General features: G+C 50.5%; 1 protein-coding gene across 1 annotated transcript in view; it reads right to left on the minus strand.

Moving 5' to 3' along the window:
* The window catches only part of HSF2BP (heat shock transcription factor 2 binding protein), a 168,049-nt gene that overhangs the window by 84,136 nt on the left and 60,511 nt on the right, over window positions 1-23,402 (minus strand). The window contains exon 3 of the mRNA XM_075334815.1: window positions 9,202-9,284. Coding sequence (XP_075190930.1) covers window positions 9,202-9,284 — 83 coding nt within the window. The remainder of the gene's footprint in view (window positions 1-9,201; window positions 9,285-23,402) is intronic.

Consider the following 23,402-nt stretch of genomic DNA (forward strand, 5'->3'; position numbering starts at 1 on the left):
TCAGGAGGCCCAAACCTCGACCCAACTCCCCCCTCAGGCCAACACCGCGGACGAGTAGTGAAGTCGGCGGTCCTCCGCCTAAAAGTTGTCCCCGTTGGGACCACCAGCAACGTTGCTTAGAAAGTTTCTGAATGATAAGTAAAGATGATTATCTGGGAAGTTCACCTGATTTGCCACTTGATTGAACCGGTCGTTGCCGTCAACTGGTCCCCATTGGGAACCCTTGAAACCGATGCGTAGAAACTGCTACGGACAAGCCCAAGAACTAGCAGGGCAACCACGAACTTGTGGTATGTAAATAGAAATGTTGGCTAAAACCGTGACCGCCTCCGGAGAGGCAGATTGGAGGAAGGGCCCGCAGTGGAGTAGGCTGGGGCCCAGCCACCACCAGAACCGGTGGCGATCCTCCGGGGGGTTCAGGGGTCCCCAAGGACAAGGGGTCCCCTGAAAGGGACAGAACCCGCTCGGGCAACTTGGTGCTGGACTGGGGTCAAGGGGTGCTGCCCATTTGCTTAGGGGCAGCATCAGGGCCAGGTTGCTTGGGTGGGAGAGAGCGGAAGCCGTAACCGTTATTTATTAAAATGTTGGTAACGTTTAAGAAATGTACCTCCCATTATGGGGAGATTGAAAATGCTTGTTTTACCTGTTGTTATCTTTTTGCAGTTAAAATAAAACCGGTGATGGACGGGCAGCGACGTGGACGGTCTGCATTTTACTAAGGGGGAATGTGGCGCCCTGGACAAGCCAGGTCGTCACAGAAGAACACCAACACACCCCACACCCCGGTTAGGCACACCAAAGCCAAACACAAAATCCTTGTTGCCTTCCTCCAGGGGCTGATGTCCACACCAGGGGGTGGGCCAGGCAGTTGGCCCCGCCCACCGAGGAGTTCACAGTCCTGGAGGCGGGAAAAGGAGTGAGACTAGAGTTCAGTTTTGAAGAGGAGAGGAGTGAAGTGGCAAGAGAGCAACTGTCTGACGGCGTCCGGGTGTGTGGCCCGGACGGTACAGCAAGGTTGGCAGACGGTGGTGACCGTCTGCAGGAGAGGCCGATTGGAGCGAACCGAAAGGACCGTGGACGGGCGGTGGCCCGGCGGTAGCGGACCGGCGAGCAAAGAGAAGCCAGCACCATCCGGCAGGGCTTACGGACCCCGACAAGGCTAGGAGTCGCCGTCCAATTTGTCAAATCCGTTAGCGAAGGGAACCTCCTGGGTTTCCCAGCAGTCAAGTCCCGATAGAAGGCGACAGCTCAAACCGTGAAGGGAAACACAGTCACCGCCAAGGCTAAAGTTCCCAGAGCCTGCGGGCAAAAGGGGCTCCTTCAGGACCCATCCAAGCTGGGGAGCGGGTTACCGGTGGGAACCCATTGGAACCGTACACACTACACAGGTGCAGGGAAAGGCAGTCACTATCAACCTACCGGGAGCAGAAACCACCGCAGCCGTCAGTGGGCCCCGTCCATCCAGCTGTGTGTTTTACCAAGGATTGTGTCTTCGTGATTGGCTGAGTGAGTACTACCGTGCCGTGCGGAACAGCGCTGCCCCTGCGACCCTGCACCTCGCCAGGCCTCGTAACCAGCCTGTTCTCCCATCCCCTCACCGGGCCCCAGGACAACCAACCCCCTACCCACGGAGGGGAGAACCAACATCCAAGCTGCTCCCAGTCATCGCTCTCGGGATCCCCGTCCAGAGCAGCGGTGGTGTCACCAATATCTCCACAACCGTGGGTGGTGTCACGGACAATAAATCCCCAAAACCATTCCCCTTTTCACTCACGGGCGAGGAACGCCGCTCGAGTCCCCGGGATCCGGCCCACCGCTCGAGCCACCAACGAGCAGCAGTAGCAGCAGCAGCCGGACCCGAGCAGTGGGAGAGTGCAGCGTCCCCTCCTCCGCCCGCGACATATGATTTTTACTGCACTTTACAGTACTTTGTATTAGTGTACTGTAATTTTATATGAATACAGGACATTATATTGTATTACTGTAATAAGTTTGTATAAATACACTAAATACTCTTGGGCTGTGGAACAAATTGTCTGAGTTTCAATTATTTCCTATGGGAAAATTTGCTTTGATATAAGAGTAACTTGGTTTAAGAGCACAGCCCGCAACCAATTCTGCTCATAATCCAAGGGTCCACTGTATTTCCCCATGCTATCGGATCACCCGTCTTCCACATTCTGGAGTGTGCACGGTGTTTTCTATTTCGGTGAGATCTATGAGCAGAATGTCCTGTTATCCTTTGACCAGATCCAATCCAAGTTCAATGTCACTAGATGCCATTTTTTTTTTAGGTACTTGCAGCTTACAACGATGATCACATGACCACATGAGGGGGGCTCCTGGGACCATTCTAATATCCTCTTTTCCTTTGATAGGGATACTTCGGTCCCAAAGCCTGAAAGGGTTGATCTCCTCTTTGTATACATACCTATTGTCCGTGGGGTATAGTCCCAACCTTTGGCAGTCAAGGAGAGGTTGGATCTGCTGGTTCCGAAAATGCAGGAGGATGACTTCGAAGGAAGTCTTGGAATAGGCTACTTAAGGTCTCCCTGTCAATTAACAACAAAATGATCCAAATCTATATAATACACCAGGCATATCTCACCCCTCTGAGATTGTTTAAGATGTGATGCCGAGAGACGTCACAGTGTCCGCAGTGTTATGGGGAGGACGCAGATTTCGTCCATATGATCTGGGGCTGCCCAGTAATCGTTGACTTTTGGCGTGAGGTGGTATCGCTACTGTCCTCCTTCCCTATACCTCTTGATCCATTACTCTGCCTGTTTGGAGTCTTGGACGAGGGAACCTGGTCTCATCACCACAAAATCTTTCTCCGGGAGTCCCTATTTATGGCCAGGAAACTCATTGCCCTGTGATGGATGGGCAGTTCCCCCCCAATGGTACGTGCATGGGTGGAGCTAGTAAATGCAGTGCTCCCCTAAGAACGGACAATGTATCAAAATAGAGATTACCCTGAGAAATATAAAGTCTGGGAGATGTGGAATTTGACGTTACCCGCTTAAGAGTAATAATTGTCTGAAATGCCCGTTCGCTCTTATATTGCAGTAAATATATTACGGTCTGGTATTAGCGTTAAATGCTCCTTGGTTGGCGCATATGGCAGAAACGATCACTGTGATACTTTTTGTGACGGGGTCCTTTTCTCATATCACACAATCAACAGAGCAAAAGATGATTGAACCATCCAAAGAATATTTATTCCATACAATCCAGAATGTCCATCAAATAATCCACCAAACGGAGGGTAAAAATAGTGCAGAAATAGCATAAATGTCCTGGAGTTCAGTCACAATCCTCCAGCAGTCCTTCTCCAGGGAAATTGGGGTTTCTCACAGTCTCTCTGGGGTGCTGGCCGTAGCCTCAGCGTCTCCCTCAGAGGTCCAATCTTGCTTCTTCACTCTTGTAAGTGTCACCCAGAATGACTAATCCCCCAAGTAAACAGAGAGTTTAGGTGGATCCCACGCTCCCTCCCCCAGACCTAGGGATAGGAGCACTTCAAGGGGATATAATCTGACAAACAATATATCGAATAGTGAGACCACCATGCCCAAAACATAACCCCACACAAAATGGTACATAACCCACAATAACACACCATCACACTTTTGTTATGCTTTCTTCTTTTGTTCTCTGTGTCTTGTTAAGGTGCAGATGCCCCCCAGGTACCTGGAATATGAGCATCTCCGTACAGAACCCTTCACAGTCTCACATGTAAGCATTGTACATGTCCTTATTTGTACCAGGCTGATCTCTGTTACTTAATAAACAATTTAAAAAAAAAAAAAAAAAAAGTAATTCCACATTCAATAAGAGGAGTTATTCAATATCTGAGGAGTTAAGAGGTTCCTGGAAGTCTGGATGACCTCCTCGATAATCACCCAAAGAAAAAATATCTCCACGAAAACGTAGCAGGGAGCACCAACACGGGTTCAGGAGAGCTCAGTTCCTCGTCAGCCGGTCCTGGAGTCATGAGTACAGCCGGTCCTGGAGTCATGAGTACAGCCGGTCCTGGAGTCATGAGTACAGCCGGTCCTGGAGTCATGAGTACAGCCGGTCCTGGAGTCGTGAGTACAGCCGGTCCTGGAGTCATGAGTACAGCCGGTCCTGGAGTCATGAGTACAGCCGATCCTGGAGTCATGAGTACAGCCAGTCCTGGAGTCATGAGTACAGCCGGTCCTGGAGTCATGAGTACAGCCGGTCCTGGAGTCATGAGTACAGCCGGTCCTGGAGTCATGAGTACAGCCGGTCCTGGAGTCATGAGTACAGCCGGTCCTGGAGTCATGAGTACAGCCGGTCCTGGAGTCATGAGTACAGCCGGTCCTGGAGTCATGAGTACAGCCGATCCTGGAGTCATGAGTACAGCCAGTCCTGGAGTCATGAGTACAGCCGGTCCTGGAGTCATGAGTACAGCCGGTCCTGGAGTCATGAGTACAGCCGGTCCTGGAGTCATGAGTACAGCCGGTCCTGGAGTCATGAGTACAGCCGGTCCTGGAGTCATGAGTACAGCCGGTCCTGGAGTCATGAGTACAGCCGGTCCTGGAGTCATGAGTACAGCCGGTCCTGGAGTCATGAGTACAGCCGGTCCTGGAGTCATGAGTACAGCCGGTCCTGGAGTCATGAGTACAGCCGGTCCTGGAGTCATGAGTACAGCCGGTCCTGGAGTCATGAGTACAGCCGGTCCTGGAGTCATGAGTACAGCCGGTCCTGGAGTCATGAGTACAGCCGGTCGTGAGGAGTTCTGAGAAGTAACTATAGTATTAGAAAACTGGCCCTGTCTGGGAAGATTCCAACTTCTGATGCTCCATGGCTAGATCCTGAACCAACTGAGTCAGGATCGCCCGCTGATCACAGAAGGTGTGCACTGGATCCATGGGTGGCGAAAAAAAAAAAAAGTCTGGCCAGTCGCAATGTAATGCAGTATGGGTTGTACAAACAGAAACGTAGTCAGGAAAGCCGGGGTCTGGTAACAGGATGACACGTATGGATTCAGGGAGTACACAGAGGCGTAGTCAGGTCACAATCCAGGGGTCAGAATTCCAGGAGAGCAAGTATTACATTCAGGGAGTAAACTGAGACGTGGTGAGGTAACAGTCCGAGATCTAAGCCAGGAGATCACGACAGGAACAGGGAGCGGACAGAGAGGAGTCAAAACAACTGTCCGGGGTCAAGAAACAATAGATCAGAACATTAGCAGGAACAAAGGCCAACAGCACAACAACTGAACCAGACTGTATGACTGGCAAGGTTCTGGGAGAGCATGCTCAGTAAAGAGGCAGAGCAATTACCAGGAGGAAGGAACACCCGAGTAATCAGCACCTCCCAGCATGCAATGGTGTGCTGTCAATCAGCCTGCCAGCTCAGTGCTCAGAGAAACACAGCAGAGCATCTCCTAATGTGCAAGATGCTCTGCACAGAGGAATCGTGACACTGCCACTGAACACACCCAACACCGTATCCTGCCACTGAGCACACCTAACACCGTGTCCTGCCACTGAGCACACCCAACACTGCATCCTGCCACTGAGCACACACCCAACACTGCATCCTTCCACTGACCACACCCAACACTGCATCCTGCCACTGACCACACCCAACACTGCATCCTACCACTGAGCACACACCCAACACTGCATCCTTCCACTGACCACACCCAACACTGCATCCTGCCACTGACCACACCCAACACTGCATCCTACCACTGAGCACACACCCAACACTGCATCCTTCCACTGACCACACCCAACACCGTATCCTGCCACTGAGCACACCCAACACCGTATCCTGCCACTGAGCACACCCAACACTGCATCCTGCCACTGAGCACACACCCAACACTGCATCCTTCCACTGACCACACCCAACACTGCATCCTGCCACTGACCACACCCAACACTGCATCCTACCACTGAGCACACCCAACACTGCATCTTGCCACTGACCACACACCCAACACTGCATCCTACCACTGAGCACACACCCAACACTGCATCCTACCACTGAGCACACACCCAACACTGCATCCTACCACTGACCACACCCAACACTGCATCCTACCACTGACCACACCCAACACTGCATCCTGCCACTGACCACACCCAACACTGCATCCTGCCACTGACCACACCCAACACTGCATCCTGCCACTGACCACACCCAACACTGCATCCTGCCACTGAGCACACATCAAACACTGCATCCTACCACTGACCATACACCAAACACTGCATCCTACCACTGAGCACACACCCAACACTGCATCCTACCACTGAGCACACACCCAACACTGCATCCTTCCACTGACCACACCCAACACTGCATCCTGCCACTGACCACACCCAACACTGCATCCTACCACTGAGCACACCCAACACTGCATCTTGCCACTGACCACACACCCAACACTGCATCCTACCACTGAGCACACACCCAACACTGCATCCTACCACTGAGTACACACCCAACACCGCATCCTACCACTGAGCACACCCAACACTGCATCCTGCCACTGACCACACCCAACACTGCATCCTGCCACTGAGCACACACCCAACACTGCATCCTACCACTGAGCACACCCAACACTGCATCCTGCCACTGACCACACCCAACACTGCATCCTGTCACTGAGCACACATCAAACCACTGCATCCTACCACTGACCACACACCCAACACTGCATCCTACCACTGACCACACACCCAACACTGCATCCTACCACTGAGCACACACCAAACACCGCATCCTACCACTGAGCACACACCCAACACCGTGTCCTGCCACTGAGCACACACCCAACACTGCATCCTACCACTGACCACACACCCAACACTGCATCCTACCACTGACCACACACCCAACACTGCATCCTGCCACTGACCACACACCCAACACTGCATCCTACCACTGAGCACACCCAACACTGCATCCTACCACTGAGCACACACCCAACACTGCATCCTGCCACTGAGCACACACCAAACACCGCATCCTACCACTGAGCACACCCAACACTGCATCCTACCACTGAGCACACCCAACACCGTATCCTGCCACTGACCACACACCCAACACCGCATCTTACCACTGAGCACACCCAACACTGCATCCTACCACTGAGCACACACCCAACACTGCATCCTGCCACTGAGCACACACCAAACACCGCATCCTACCACTGAGCACACCCAACACTGCATCCTACCACTGATCACACCCAACACCGTATCCTGTCACTGACCACACACCCAACACCGCATCCTACCACTGAGCACACCCAACACTGCATCCTACCACTGAACACACCAAACACCGCATCCTACCACTGAGCACACCCAACACCGCATCCAACAACTGGGCACACACCCAACACTGCATCCTGCCACTGAGCACACACCCAACACTGCATCCTACCACTGAGCACACCCAACACCGTATCCTGCCACTGACCACACACCCAACACTGCATCCTACCACTGAACACACCAAACACCGCATCCTACCACTGAGCACACCCAACACCGCATCCTACCACTGAGCACACACCCAACACTGCATCCTGCCACTGAGCACACCCAACACTGCATCCTACCACTGAGCACACCCAACACCGTGTCCTGCCACTGAACACACACCAAACACCGCATCCGACCACTGAGCACACACACAACACTGTGTCCTGCCACGGAGCACACACCCAACACTGTGTCCTGCCACGGAGCACACACCCAACACCGTGTCCTGCCACGGAGCACACACCCAACACGGTATCTTGCCACTGAGCACACCCAACACCGTGTCCTGCCACTGAGCACACACCAAACACCGCATCCGACCACTAAGCACACACACAACACCGCGTCCTGCCACGGAGCACACACACAACACTGTGTCCTGCCACTGAGCACACGCCCAAAACTGTGTCCTGCCACTGAGCACACACCCAACACCGCGTCCTGCCACTGAGCACACACCCAAAACTGTGTCCTGCCACGGACCACACACCCAACACCGTATCTTGCCACTAACCGCACACCCAACACCATGTCCTGCCACTGACTGCACACCTAACACTGCATCCTGTCACTCATCCCACATCGGACACTATGTGCTGCCACTGACCCCACACAGGACACCGTATCCTGCCACTCACCCCACACTGGACACCATGTCCACCGCTCACCCCACACTGGACACCGTGTCCTGCCACTCACCCCACACCAGACACAATGTCCTGCCACTCACCCCACACCAGACACTGTGTCCTTCCACTGACCCCACACCAGACACCGTGTCCTGCCTGTAGCGCCCGGTCCCAGTGTGGTACCCCACACGTACTCGCTCCCAGCGTGAGATACCCATATGCGTCCCCGCTCCCAGGCTCCGGTGGGGACGCATTCCCTCTCTCCTGCCTGGTGGCCCCATCCACACCTCTTCTGCCCTGGTGTCTGCCGCGGCCTCCTCCTGCTTCCAAACCACACGCACTGCTTCTGTGAGTGCCCGTAGGGTGCATGCGCGGCAACACCCCCTTTTCTTAAAGGGCCGGCGTCCAATTACCCGGAAGCTGTTCCTGAGGCCACCTGTTACCTTAAAGGTATTTAAGTCCACCTCTCCTGACAGAAGGTGCCTTGGCAACGTGCCTATAGTGCGTTGCTAGTTCTCAAGTGCCTGTACATTACTGTTTAGTCCTAGTACCAGTCTCCTGTGTCTAACCTCTGTCTCGTCCTAGAGCCTACTCTCTACCACCACCTCCATGCTGCCACGTCCGAACTACTACGTCCGTGCTGCCACATCTGAGCTACTACCTCCGTGCTGCCACGTCAGAGCCACTACCTCTGTGCTACCACATCAGAGCCATCTCCTCCATGCTGCCAAGTCCGAGTGACCATCATCATGCTGCTACTAACAAGAACACCTGCAGCAGACTTTAAGAGTCTAATCCCGTCTGTAAGAGACTATCTCCTCAGGTCCCTGGCTGCCATGCATTTAGGCCTTCTGTTGGGGTGCCACACAATCCCTGTATAGGAGTTCTCTGCTGGTTGTTTCTTCAGGGAGTTGCGGTGCGTGGTCCATTGGGTCCGTCCCCCAGACACTCAGCACCCCTCAGCGACCCCACACTGGATACCGTGTCCTGCCACTCACCCACACCAGACACCATGTCTTTTTCAAGTATGTACTTACTTCTTTAGTTCTTAGACATTCAGTCTGCGTCGCCTGTAAACGAGCTGCAATATGTTCACAGTCCAGTTCTCTCTCCTCTAGAGCTATTAAAGAAAATACAGAATTAGCATCAGAGCAGAACCAAGAAAAGGGGGCACCGAAAATACAGGACCCAGTGTGAGAGACAGACGGAGATAAGAAGACCCCAGACAGAAGATCGCTCCACACCACCAGAGAGTCAGGACACCCCTACAAGAGAAAAAGACAGAAGACCCCTCCCCACCAGGGAGACCTCTACTAGACCTCTACTAGAGAAACAGGCAGAAGACCTCTCACCACCACCAGAGAAACAGAAAACCCCTACTATAGAAACAGACAGAAGACCCCTCACCAACACCAGAGAAACAGAAAACCCCTACTATAGAAACAGACAGAAGACCCCTCACCACCACCAGAGAAACAGAAAACCCCTACTATAGAAACAGACAGAAGACTCCTCACCACCACCAGAGACAGGACACCTCTACTATAGAGATAGGCAGAAAGCCTCTCACCAACACCAGAGACAGGACACCTCTACTATAGAAACAGACAGAAGACCCCTCACCACCACCAGAGAAACAGAAAACCCCTACTATAGAAACAGACAGAAGACCCCTCACCACCACCAGAGAAACAGAAAACCCCTACTATAAAAACAGGCAGAAGACCCCTCACCACCACCAGAGACAGGACACCTCTACTATAAAGATAGGCAGAAAGCCCCTCACCAACACCAGAGACAGGACACCTCTACTATAGAAACAGACAGAAGACTCCTCACCACCACCAGAGACAGGACACCTCTACTATAGAGATAGGCAGAAAGCCCCTCACCACGACCAGAGACAGGACACCCCTACTTTAGAAACAGGCAAAAGACCCCTCACCACTACCAGAAACAGGACACCCCTACTTTAGAAACAGGCAAAAGACCCCTCACCACTACCAGAAACAGGACACCTCTACTAAGGAAACAGACAGACCCCTTAAGTTTAATGTTTTTTTGTGGAAAACCATACTGTAACGCCTGCCTGGATCAACAGACTCAGACGGGCTGTAATGGACAGACTAGAGGGAAGCCACTCACCAAGCAGGACCCCCAGAACCCTGAAACCCTTTAACCCCTATACAGGGATTTGGAATTACACAGGGCCCTGGAGATCACTACCTGTGGAAGGCTGCAGTCCGATGAGAGTAGTCGTCAGGCAGGGTCAAACCAGGAACAGCAGAACAGGGACAGAATCGGCAGGCAATGACGTAATCAGAAAACATAGCAGAGGTCAAATCCGGATCGGGCAGCGAGGTACAAAAACAGCAGGCAGGAGGGTAGTCAGAAAACACGCAGAAGTCAGCACACAGGAATCACAAAACAGAATAGGGCGGTTCAGGAGCCAGGAAATCAGAACTATCTCTGACAGAGGTGAGCAGACAGGAGGGGAGCTAAGAAGGGTGTGGTGTCTTCCCATTGGCTGTAGCTGAACGCTGGCAACTTCAGCTGGAAGACACACGCCACCCACAGTCAGCCAGCGGTACTGCAGATCCCAAGATAACCCAGCCCAGTGGATGATCGGAGCCTGCGCCCACCGCTGCCGCTGGCATCGACTCCTCTCCCATTACCAGCACCATCCACGGCAGCAACACGGCGTCTCCTGGTGATCGGAGCAGAAATCGCTGGAGCAGTCTCCGGTGGTGACGTAACACATACATAATCACCCACACACAGGTCCGGACCAGGCACAAGTCCACAGTCAGGCACTCGATTACCGTATTTTTCGGACTATAAGACGCACATTTTTTCCCCAAAATTTTGGGGGAAAGTGGGGGGTGCGTCTTATAGTCCAAAGGCTGAGGTGCAGTAGTGGTGGAGCGGGTGAAGTCGGGTGCGGTGGTGGTGGAGCGGGTCATCAGATGCAGGAGCATGCTGTAGCAGCGATACCCTGACAACGTGGGCCCGCTCATTTGATATGCACGCCCATCATCCCGCCGATCATCTCTCAGCCCTGAAGCCGGCGCTGACAGGTGGGCGGAGTGATGGGCGGGGAATGCGCACATAATAAAGAGCCGGCCCGCGTGATCCCCCCTGGCAACTACAGCCTGGAGTGATCATGTGCGGCTGTATTCACTGCCCCGTGTGCATCATCATCAGCGCGGGGGGCAGTGAATAAGTACGGTATACTCACCGTTCCCCTGCAGTATTGCAGTGTCCTCCTGTCTGCCGGCTCGCTGATCTGTGTAGAGAGCGGTGAGCACAGCGATGACGTTATCGCTGTACAAACGGCTCCAAACAGGTCAGCGGCGCTGCTGCTGGCACACAGACAGGAAGCGAGCAATGCTGCGTGGAGTGAGGAGAGGTGAGTATACAGCGTGAGTCCTCCAGCTGTAACCGCAAATCCCGCCGCGGCTGAAGTGACCACGAGATCTGCAGTAACTTCAGTCAGGTGATGTGCGGTGACAGTTGGAGTCACCGCTGATCCCGGTGGCTCACTTCACTTGCGGCATGACTCTCACAGAGAGAGGTCGTGTTCTATGGCTGCTCTCTGTGATTGTCAGATGTAGCAGAGCTTGATGCGTCGTGGGACATCGTGTGGATTACATCGGACCTGGTGTTTTAAGGGTTAATAAATTGGTGAGAGGGTGTTTTTTTGTCTTTTATTTCAAATAAAGGATTTTTATGTGTTTGTGTTTATTTACTTTCACTTACAGCTCAGTGGTGAGGGGGTGTCTCATAGACGCCTGCTATCACTACGCTAGGACTTAGTGGCAGCTATGGGCTGCTGCCATTAACTCCTTATTACCCCGATTGCCACCGCATCAGGGCAATCGAGATGAGCTGGGAAAAGTCCTAGAACTGTCGCATTTAATGAATGCGGCAATTCTGGGCGGCTGCTGGCTGATATTTTTAGGCTTGGGGCCTCCCAATAACGTGAGTCTCCCCAGCCTGAGAATACCGGCCCACAGCTGTGAGACTTTATCTTGGCTGGTTATCAAAATTGGGGGAACCGCATGCCGTTTTTTTTTTGTTTTGTTTTTTTTTTAAATTACCCCCATACAGTGTAAGAAGCAGATCCTCGCCCCATAACAGTTTGTGATGACCACAATTTTTGCTTAAAAATTTTATTTTCCTATTTTCCTCCTCTAAAACCAGGGTGCGTCTTATGGTCCGGTGCGTCTTATAGTCTGAAAAATACGGTATATTTAATCCTCATGGTTCACCCATATTTTTTATTGTCTAGTTCGATATTATATTGAGAAACAATGTTTCTCTCAAATACCTTATGTTGGCAATAGTGCCTGTTAGAAGCGCTATTGCAGACCACTGTTCCCCGCTCCGGTGACGTCACGTCAAGTTCCGCACACGTCACATCTCTGCGGCCGGCTGCAGTCTTCCTGACTCACTGAGCTGTGGGCGGTGTTTCACTGCTGTCACAGCACAGCGCGTCCCCTGCTTGCAGCGTTGTGCTGTGAGGGAGGAGGGAGAAGGGAGCAGATGGGCTGTGACAAGCGCTCTGTGTGACCATTAGACTGAGGGTAGAAAGTAGACAAGTGGGAAAATTTGATCCCCAGGTGAGAGCAGGATGTTTTCCAAAAATTAGTGATGAATTAGGGTTAGGCTACGGGTTGAACTAGATGGACTAAGGCGGGCTTTGCACGTTGCGACATCGCAAGCCGATGCTACGATGTCGCACGCGATAGTCCCCGCCCCCGTCGCAGCAGCGATATCTTGTGATTCCTGGCGTAGGGAACATTATCGCTACGCCAGCTTCACATGCACTCACCTGTCCTGCGATGTCGCTCTAGCCGGCGACCCGGCTCCTTCCTAAGGGGGCGGGTCGTACAACGTCAGAGCGACGTCACACGGCAGGCGGCCAATCAAAGCGGAGGGGCGGAGATGACAGGGTGTAAACATCCCGCCCACCTTCTTCCTTCCGTATAGCCGCCGGCGGCAGGTAGATGTTCCTCGCTAGTGCGGCTTCATACACAGCGATGTGTGCTGCCACAGGAACGAGGAACAACATTTTTAAAAAGTCGGAGCCTACACCGATGATACAATAATGACGCTTTTGCGCTCGTTAATCGTATCATCTAGGATTTACACACTACGATGTCGAAAGTGACACCGGATGTGCGTCACGTTTGATTTGACCCCACCGACATCGCACGTGCAATGTTGCAACGTGCAAAGCCGCCCTTAGGCGGGCTTTGCTCGCTGCGACATCGGTAACAATGTGTTACCGATGCTGCAGCGATAGTCCCGCCCCCGTCGCACGTGCAATATCTAGTGAAAGCTGCCGTAGCGATTATTATCGCTACGGCAGTTTCACACGCACATACCTGCCGTGCGACGTCCCTCTGGCCGGCGACCCGCCTCCTTCCTAAGGGGGCGGGTCGTGCGGCGTCACAGCGACGTCACACGGCAGGCGGCCAATTGAAGTGGAGGGGCGGAGATAAGCAGTATGTAAACATCCCGGCCACCTCCGCCCTTCTCATTGCAGCCGGCGGCAGGTAAGGCGAAGTTCCTCGCTCCTGCGGCTTCATACACAGCGATGTGTGCTGCCGCAGGAGCGAGGAACAACATCGTACCTGTCGCTGCACCGGCATTATGGAAATGTCGGAGGCTGCAGCGATGATACGATAACGACGCTTTTGCGCTCGTTCATCGTATCAAAAAGGATTTGCACGTTGCGATATCGACTGTGACGCCGGATGTGCGTCACTTTCGATTTGACCCCATCGACATCGCACGTGCAATGTCGCAACGTGCAAAGCCGCCCTTAGAGTCTCCCTTCAACCTTAAAAACTATGATGATGATACTATGATGATGAATTGGGTACCTCTATCAAACACAATGTCAGAGGGAACACCAAGGAGTCTGACCACTTCACGTATGAACACCTGAGATAAAGTCTTGGCATTAGGCAGAGATGGCAAAGCATCAAAGTGGGTCATTTTAGAGAATCTGTCAACCACCACTAAAATCACCGTATTGTCAGCAGAGGGAGGCAGAGCCGTAATCAAATACATCGAGATATCTGTCCAAGGTTTGCCAAGGACACTCAACTGTAGCAAACACCCAGACAGACGAGAGTGTGAGGGCTTAGATGGCGCACATATGGTACATGCGGACATAGGAAACTACAGCTCTTCGGATCTTTAGCGACCAAAAAAGACTCAGCAGGAGGTCCAGTGAGCCCTTCACCCCAGGGTGATCAGCCAGAACCGAATAGTGATGCTCCCCAAAAACCTCAAGGCGAATGTTCAGTGGAACAAATGACTTGTTCACTGGAACCCCCCGGTTTTGCCTCATCCTGGACCTCAGCAATCTCAGACTCAACTCAGCACTGAGAGCTGACCTGACACTACCACACCTTTCTGTAGGATGGGAACTGGTGCCTCCTGAGGTTCTCCCCCAGGAAAACTCCTGGACAAAGCATTCCCCTTGGTGTTCTTCGACCCAGGGAGGTAGGTGGCAAAAAAGTTAAACTGGTTAAAAACACAAAGACCACCAAACTTGTCTTGGAGAAAGGCGCCTAGCAGACTCGAGACACAAGAGTTGTTTATAGTCGGTGATAACAGTAAGTGGGTGGACGGCCCCCTCCAGAAAGTGTCACCATTCTTCAAATGCCAACTTGATGGCAAGTAACTCCCTATTACCTACAGTCATATGTAAAAGTTTGGGCGCCCCTATTAATGTAACCTTTTTTCTTTATAACAATTTGGGTTTTTGCTATTTCAGTGTCATATATCTAATAACAGATGGACTGAGTAATATTTCTGGATTGAAATGAGGTTTATTGTAATAACAGAAAATGTGCAATCCGCATTTAAACAAAATTTGACCGGTGCAAAAGTATGGGCACCTCAACATAAAAGTGACATTAATATTTTGTAGAACCTCCTTTTGCAGAAATCACAGCCTCTAGTGGCTTCCTGTAGTTTTTAATGAGTTCCTGGATCCTGGATGAAGGTAGATTTGCCCATTTCTGTTTACAAAACAATTCCAGTTCAGGTGATGGTCGCCGAGCATGGACAGCCGCTTCACATCATCCCACAGATTTTCAATGATATTCAGGTCTGGGGACTGGGATGGCCATTCCAGAACATTGTAATTGTTCCTCTGCATGAATGCCTGAGTAGATTTGGAGCGGTGTTTTGGATCATTGTCTTGCTGAAATATCCATCCCCTGCGTAACTTCAACTTTGTCACTGATTCTTGCACATTATTGTCAAGAATCTGCTGATACTGAGTTGAATCCATGCGACCCTCAACTTTAACAAGATTCCCGGTGCCGGCATTGGCCACACAGCCCCAAAGCATGATGGAACCTCCACTAAATTTTACTGTGGGTAGCAAGTGCTTTTCTTGGAATGCCGTGTTTTTTTGCCTCCATGCATAACGCCTTTTTGTATAACCAAACAACTCAATCTTTGTTTCATCAGTCCACAGGACCTTCTTCCAAAATGTAACTGGCTTGTCCAAATGTGCTTTTGCATACCTCAGGCGACTCTCTTTGTGGCGTGGTTGCAGAAACGGCTTCTTTCGCATCACTCTTCCATACAGCTTCTCCTTGTGCAAAGTGCGCTGTATTGTTGACCGATGCACATTGACATCATCTGCAGCAAGATGATGCTGCAGGTCTTTGGAGGTGGTCTGTGGATTGTCCTTGACTGTTCTCACCATTCTTCGTCTCTGCCTTTCTGATATTTTTCTTGGCCTGCCACTTCTGGGCTTAACAAGAACTGTACCTGTGTTCTTCCATTTCCTTACTATGTTCCTCACAGTGGAAACTGACAGTTTAAATCTCTGAGACAACTTTTTGTACCTTCCCCTGAACAACTATGTTGAATAATCTTTGTTTTCAGATCATTTGAGAGTTGTTTTGAGGAGCCCATGATGCCACACTTCATAGGAGATTCAAATAGGAGAACAACTTGCAAGTGGCCACCTAAAATACCTTTTCTCATGATTGGATACACCTGCCTATGAAGTTCAAAGCTCAATGAGGTTACAAAACCAATTTAGTGCTTTAGTAAGTCAGTAAAAAGTAGTTAGGAGTGTTCAAATCAAGAAATTGACAACGGTGCCCATACTTTGGCACCGGTCAAATTCTGTTTAAATGCGGATTGCACATTTTCTGTTAGTACAATAAACCTCATTTCAATCTAGAAATATTACTCAGTCCATCAGTTATTAGATATATGACACTGAAATAGCAAAAACCCAAATTGTTATAAAGAAAAAAGGTTAACATTAATAGGGGTGCCCAAACTTTTCCATATGACTGTATGTCATAGTTATATTTGGCTGGCAACAACTTCCTAGAAAAGAAGGCACATGGGCTGAGCTGGATCCTAAGACAATACAGCCACTACACCTATCTCAGATGCGTCCACCTCGACCGTAAAAGGAAGACACACATTCGGCTGTATAAGTACCGGAGTTGACCCGAAGCACTTTTTCAGACAATCAAAAGTGTGTAAAGCACTCTCAGACTAATCAGACAAGTCCGTCCTTTTTTTTAGTCATATTGGTCAGAGGTCTTGCCCTAGCCGAAAAATTCTTTATGAATTTTCTATAGCAGTTGGCGAAACCTAAGAACCACTGTAGCGCTTAAGGGTTTTCAAGACGGTCCCAATTTAATATAGCCTGCACCTTGAAGGGATCCATCCTGAACCCAGAGGCGGAAATGATGTAGCCCAAAAAAGGTAACTCCTGAACCGTGAATACACGCTTTTCAAGCTTAGCATAAAGCTGGTTTGCTCTCAGTAACTGCAATACTTGTTTGATGTGTTCAATGTGTGACCTTAGATCTTGAGAGTAAATAAGGATGTCATCCAGATATACGATAACGAGTTTACCCAAAAGGTGAGCAAACTTATCATTCACAAAATGTTGAAACACAAGCGGTGCATAAATTAAACTGAAGGGCATTACCAGATTTTCATAGTGAGCTTCCAGTGTATTAAATGCCATCTTCCACTCATCCCCCTGGAAGACCCTGATCAGATTCTAGGCCCACCTGAGGTCAAGTTTGTAGAAGTGCATAGCCTCAGAAATCTGGTTAAAAAGGTCTAGATTCAGGCGTATGGAATATGGATCACGGACTGTAATCTGGTTAAGCTCCCAAAAATCCAGAAACGGGCTTAATCCACCATCCTTTTTTACAAACAAAAACCTGCCGCAATCGGTGAGGACAATGGCCCAATGTGGCAATTGTCCAGACTCTCATAAATATATTCCTTAAGAGCACGTCTCCGGACTGGACAGGTTGTACATTCTGCACTTGGGCATCCTAGCCCCAGGCATGAACCTAGTAGTGCAGTCGTAAAGGCTGTGTGGCAACAACTCCTAAAAACATTTCTCTGAGAACACTAGAGTTGAGCGCGGTTCGAGGTTCTCCAGTTCGCGGCTCGAGTGATTTTGGGGGCTGTTCTAGATCGAACTAGAACTCGAGCTTTTTGCTAAAGCTCGATAGTTCTAGATACGTTCGAGAACGGTTCTAGCAGCAAAAAGACAAGCTAATTACTAGCTGGCTTTCCGCTGTAATAGTGTAAGTCACTCTGTGACTCACACTATTATGAAATTTCAGCGTATAGTGTGCGGGAACAGCGCATTCAGATCACTGCTGTTTGGATAATGGCGATCGCCATTTTTTTTTTTTCCTTGTCTTCCTTCCCTAAGCACGCGCGTGTAGTGGGACGGGCCAGCATGTCAATCCCAGACACACACACAGCTAAGCGGACTTCTAGCCAGAGAAGCAACGGCATGTGTGATAGGATGTCCATGTCACATGTCCATGCATTATAAATACGGACATTTTCCTCCAGCACGCCATTATCTGCCTTCTGCGTCCTTGGTGTCAGTCACCGCTGGCGTAGCTCCTGTCTCCGATACTGCTGTGTACGCTCCATACACAGCGCTATACAGAATAGGGATAGAAGTTTCTATTAGTCCTTGTAAGGGCTAATACCGGCAGGGTCAGAGCCATAGGTGACAGTCAGGTCCGTGAAAACAGATTTTAACAGCTACACAAGATGACAGCGCCTGTGTAGCTAAGGTCAGGGATTTCCTCGCTGCATTTCCCCATTAGGAGGGATAGAAAGGGAGGCTTCCATTCCTCTACCCAGACCCACAACCCGGCCACCTGTACCCTCCTGCCCTTTGCACACTCAAACTCATTGTTACTGAGCCATTATACTAGCAAACACTGAGGAAACTTAGTGGCATCCTAAAAGTGGCTGTTGGACTTCTGTATTGTCCCACTAGTGCAAAGATATTTGCAGCACGTCTGCCTGCATTGCACACTCAAACTCATTTTTACTAAGCCATTATACTAGCAAACTATGCTGCCAGTTTAAGGGCCGTAGTTGCATTGTCAGGGATAATTATTATTGTTTATTCTGCTGTTAATAAAGCTAGACCACCTTTGCAATCTACACCACTTCTCAATTTTTACTACCACATTTTAAGTGCACAATCTTGTCGCAATCAAAAAATGAGTGGCAAAATGACAGATGCTGGTGGAAAGGGGAAGAGGCGTGTTGGAAAAGGAAAAAAAGGGTTTGTCCGTGGGGAAGGTGGCAAAGCTCCATTAACATCTGCTGAAGATAGACCATCTTCCAGCAAAAGTAAGATGTCTACTACTTACCGTGGACAATCCGATGTGCTCACGAACAACTGGAACAAAGGTAGATGATGGCCAAAAAAGGAAAATGCTTGAATGGATCTTAAGTGGTCCAACAAGTGCCCTCTCCGCCACCTCAACTACCGCATCCAAAAAACACCAGTCCTCTGAGTTATCATCCCAATCAAACTTGCTTTCTCCCAGCTCTGAAGTCTCCATCCGCCCTGCACAGTATGGTGGAACAGAGATGGCTGAGTCTGCAGAGCTGTTCAGTCACACTATAGCCTGGGAATCAGAGGTCTGCTCCCAAGCTACAGTGAGAACAGACCAGGAAATGGTCTGCAGTGATGCCCAGAAACTTTGTGACTCTGATTCAGGCCGTGAGGACCAAGTTTCTGAGCATAATGTTGACCCTTTTTCACAATCTGTAACACCTGTTGTTATAGACAATGAGGAACATACTGATGACGATGAGACGCAGATACCAGATTGGGATGACAACTTAAATATTCGGTCAGGGCAAGAAGAGGCTCGGTCTGAGGGTGAGGGGAGTGCAAACACAACAATTGATGAGGAAGTTCTAGATCCCACCTACTGTCAACCCACAGTCAGGCCCTCGAGGAGGTCAACAGAGACGGTGGAGGAGGATGCAACTGACGACGAAGTTACCTTGCGCCTTCCTGGACAGAGTCGGAGTACTGGTAGCACGTCTACAACTGCATCTTCAGCCACCACTGTGCCTCTGAGCACTAGTCGGGGTGGATCAGCAGGTCGCATGCCCTCTAAGCCTTGCCTAGCCTGGTCCTTTTTTGACCTTGCAAAGGATCGCCCAAATCATGTGATCTGTAAAATTTGTCGTGATTCTGTTAGTAGAGGGCAAAACCTCAGCAGTTTGACAACTTCTTCCATGAATCGTCACATGAATAAATATCATATGTCCCAGTGGGAAGCTCACCGTGCTGCAATGCGGCCTAGCGGAGCGGACTATCCACCGCCTGCCCCTTCCAGTGCATCCGCGCGCTCTTCATCTTCTAGGACTGTGGGGACAGCTGTCACACCTGGTTTTCTACGCACAACTTACACCACTATAACCGCAACAGGCAGTTTGCTTGGTAGGTCGTCAGTTGGTTTGGAAGGGGAAACAAGTGCGTGTGTACAGCTCTCTCAGACATTGATAGCACCAACGTTGGATGAAGGCAATATGATGTCTACGCCTGCACTTTCCTCACAAATCTGCATTTTTCCAGGGACACCCTACTCAACACCGTCTACACACGGCAGCCAGATCTCTGTCCCTCAGATGTGGACAAATAAAAGGCCATTTCCTGCGACCCATGACAAAGCTAAGAGGTTGACTTTATCCCTCTGTAAGCTCTTGGCTACCGAAATGCTGCCTTTCCGCCTGGTGGACACACAGGATTTTAGAGACCTTATGTCTGTCACTGTGCCCCAGTACCAGATGCCCAGTCGCCACTACTTCTCTAAGAAAGGTGTGCCCGCGCTACACCAGCATGTCGCACACAACATCACCGCTTCCTTGAGAAACTCTGTGTGTGAACGGGTGCATTTCACCACCGATACTTGGACCAGTAAGCATGGACAGGAACGTTACATGTCGCTGACTGGGCACTGGGTAACTATGGTGATAGATGGTGAAGGGTCTGCTGCACAAGTCTTGCCGTCCCCACGACTTGTGTGTCAATCCTCTGTCTTTCCAAGTTCCGCCACTGCTTCTGCCTCCTCCACCTCATCTGGGTCCTCCACCTCCGCCCCAAGCCTGCCTGGTCAGGCCACCAGCGTTCTCACTGCGCAGAAGGAATCACGCACCCCTCATTACTATGCTGGCAGCAGAGCGCAACGGCATCAGGCGGTCTTTAGCTTGACATGTCTTGGAAATAGGAGTCACACAGCGGCTGAGTTGTGGGCAGCTCTGGAGACTGAGTTTAATAAATGGTTGTCTCCACTCAACCTGCAGCCTGGTAAGGCCGTGTGCGACAATGCTGCAAACCTGGGTGCGGCCCTTCGCCTGGGCAAGGTGACACACGTGCCTTGTATGGCTCACGTGTTGAACCTTGTTGTCCAGCAATTTTTAACACACTATCCCGGCCTAGATGGCCTTCTGACCAGGGCACGAAAACTGTCTGCTCACTTCCGCTGTTCAACCGCTGCAGCTGGGCGACTTGCATCGCTCCAGAAGTCTTTCGGCCTGCCGGTTCATCGCCTGAAATGCGATGTGCCGACACGCTGGAATTTGACTCTCCACATGTTACAGCGACTGTGGCAGCACCGCCGAGCCCTGGTGCAATACGTCATGACGTATAGCCTGGGCCAACAACATGCAGAGGTGGGGCAGATCACCCTGATGGAGTGGTCTCAGATCAAGGACCTATGCACCCTTCTGCACAGTTTCGACATGGCGACGAATATGTTTAGCGCTGACAATGCCATTATCAGCATGACAATTCCAGTCATTTACATGCTGGAGCACACGCTAAACACTATTCGGAGTCAGGGGGTGGGACAACAGGAAGGGGAGGAACTACAGGAGGATTCATATGCGCAAGACACAACAACATCACCAAGGTCCAGACGTTCATCATCACCAACGCGTCAGGCATGGGACCATGGGGGACAGGGATCAACAAGGGCGCATGGTAACAGGCAAAATGTTGAGGAAGGTGCAGGAGAACATGAAGAAATGGAGGACGAACTGTCCATGGACATGGAAGACTCAGCGGATGAGGGAGCACCTTCAGTGCTGCTGGGTGTGTGCTGACAGATAAGCGCATGCGTCTGTCCAGTGACAATGTGGACAGACTAACGTTCATCAAAATGAACAAGTCATGGATCCACAAGGAATTTACTACCCCTGTGTCATCCTGGGGAGAGTAAATGCTTGTGGATTTGGAATGTGCTTGATGCAAATCAAAACATCCTGTTTGCAACTAGGGCACAAGTGCTGCCACTGATGGGGTGTCTGTGTGGCCCAATTTTTGGAAAAAAGGGAGACTCCGCTTGGAGTAACCCTTGCTTACATTGTTTTTAAAAATGATCCAAGATGCACAGAACTGGGATCAGGAAAGACTTTGCTACCTACCCCGGGGTCATCCTGGGGACGGTTAAGTATGGCGTATTTTTGAATGTGCTTGATGCAAATCTAGCTGTGAAGTGTACAACTGGGGCACAAGTGCTGCCACTGAAGGGGTGGGTGTGTGTGGGGCCCAATTTTTGGAAAAAAGGGAGACTCCGCTTGGAGTCACCTTGCGGTGTTTTACATGATTTTAGAAGGGCGTGCCATGCCTATATCTGTGTCTCCTCCTCTTTTTCCTTGTCTAGCTCTTTTGTTTTCGCATGAGTATATGTCCTTATCACTTTCCCATGTGTTTGTGTTGTGTTGTGAGTTGTTTGTCACCTTTTGGACACCTTTGAGGGTGTTTTCTAGGTGTTTTTATGTGTTTGTGATTGCCTGCCATTGTTTCCTATGCGGTTCGAGTTCGGTTCGTCGAACGTTCGCCGAATCGAACTCGAACGAGACGCCCGTTCGGTGGACCGAACTCGAGCCGAACCGCGACCAGTTCGCTCATCTCTAGAGAACACATCCTTAAACTCAGACAATGACTCATGAATACTGGGAGTAATAGAAGAGACACAGGTCCCCATACAGTGTGCCATACAGTACAGGCTCCACTAAACAATGTCCTTGGTATTCCAATCAAGTACACGGTTGTGTAAGCAGAGCGAAGAGAACCCCAACATGACTGGTGCAAGAAGGTTCTTGAGCACCTGACAGGTGACACACACAGAATGAAGGACCCCAATGCGGAGTTCCAAATCATGCACACACTCCTTGAAGACCCCCTGGGATAGAGGTGGCAAGATGATGGCAACAATCCGAACAGGATAGTGCAACTTATCAACCCTTAACCCTGGTGAGCGGGCAAAGTGCTCGTCAATGATATTGGCCCTGGCAACACTATCCAGAAACACCGTAATGGTGACTTCATGGCCCCCAATCTTTACCTTGGCAGGTAGCAGGCACTGAGATGCATAGACCCAGGCAGGAATCCCCCAATTCCCCTGGACCGAGCATTTTTTCCAACTGGTGGTCTTTCTTATGCATCAGGGGACACACGCTGATGAAGTGCCCCCTTTTGCAGCAGAAAAAATATACCCCTCCTGCTCTAGGAGTACAAGACTTACTTTTCACCTGAGTCCAATCCCCGAGCTGCATGGGCTCGACCGAGGTCTCCAGGGAAGACACTGGCGTTACTAACCCCTCCGAGATAGATGTGGTATTGTGAGATGCACGCTTTGGGTCAGGGTCCATTTACGGACCTTAAAAGGAGAAGCACAAGATGCCTCCGGCTAGGGACTATGGTAACATAGATCTGTTTTTGAAATTAGTAGAGGATGAATTGCGGAAAATCAATCCATCTAATAGAAAAGCACCCTCAAAACTGAACAGAAAAGAATGGGAGGCTTTGGAGCAATTAGAGAAAAACAAGGAAATTGTTCTAAAGCCCTTGAATAAGGGAGGTAATATTGTTATCCTTGAC

Source organism: Anomaloglossus baeobatrachus, chromosome 2 (genome assembly GCF_048569485.1).
Source record: "Anomaloglossus baeobatrachus isolate aAnoBae1 chromosome 2, aAnoBae1.hap1, whole genome shotgun sequence".
NCBI lineage: Eukaryota > Metazoa > Chordata > Amphibia > Anura > Aromobatidae > Anomaloglossus > Anomaloglossus baeobatrachus.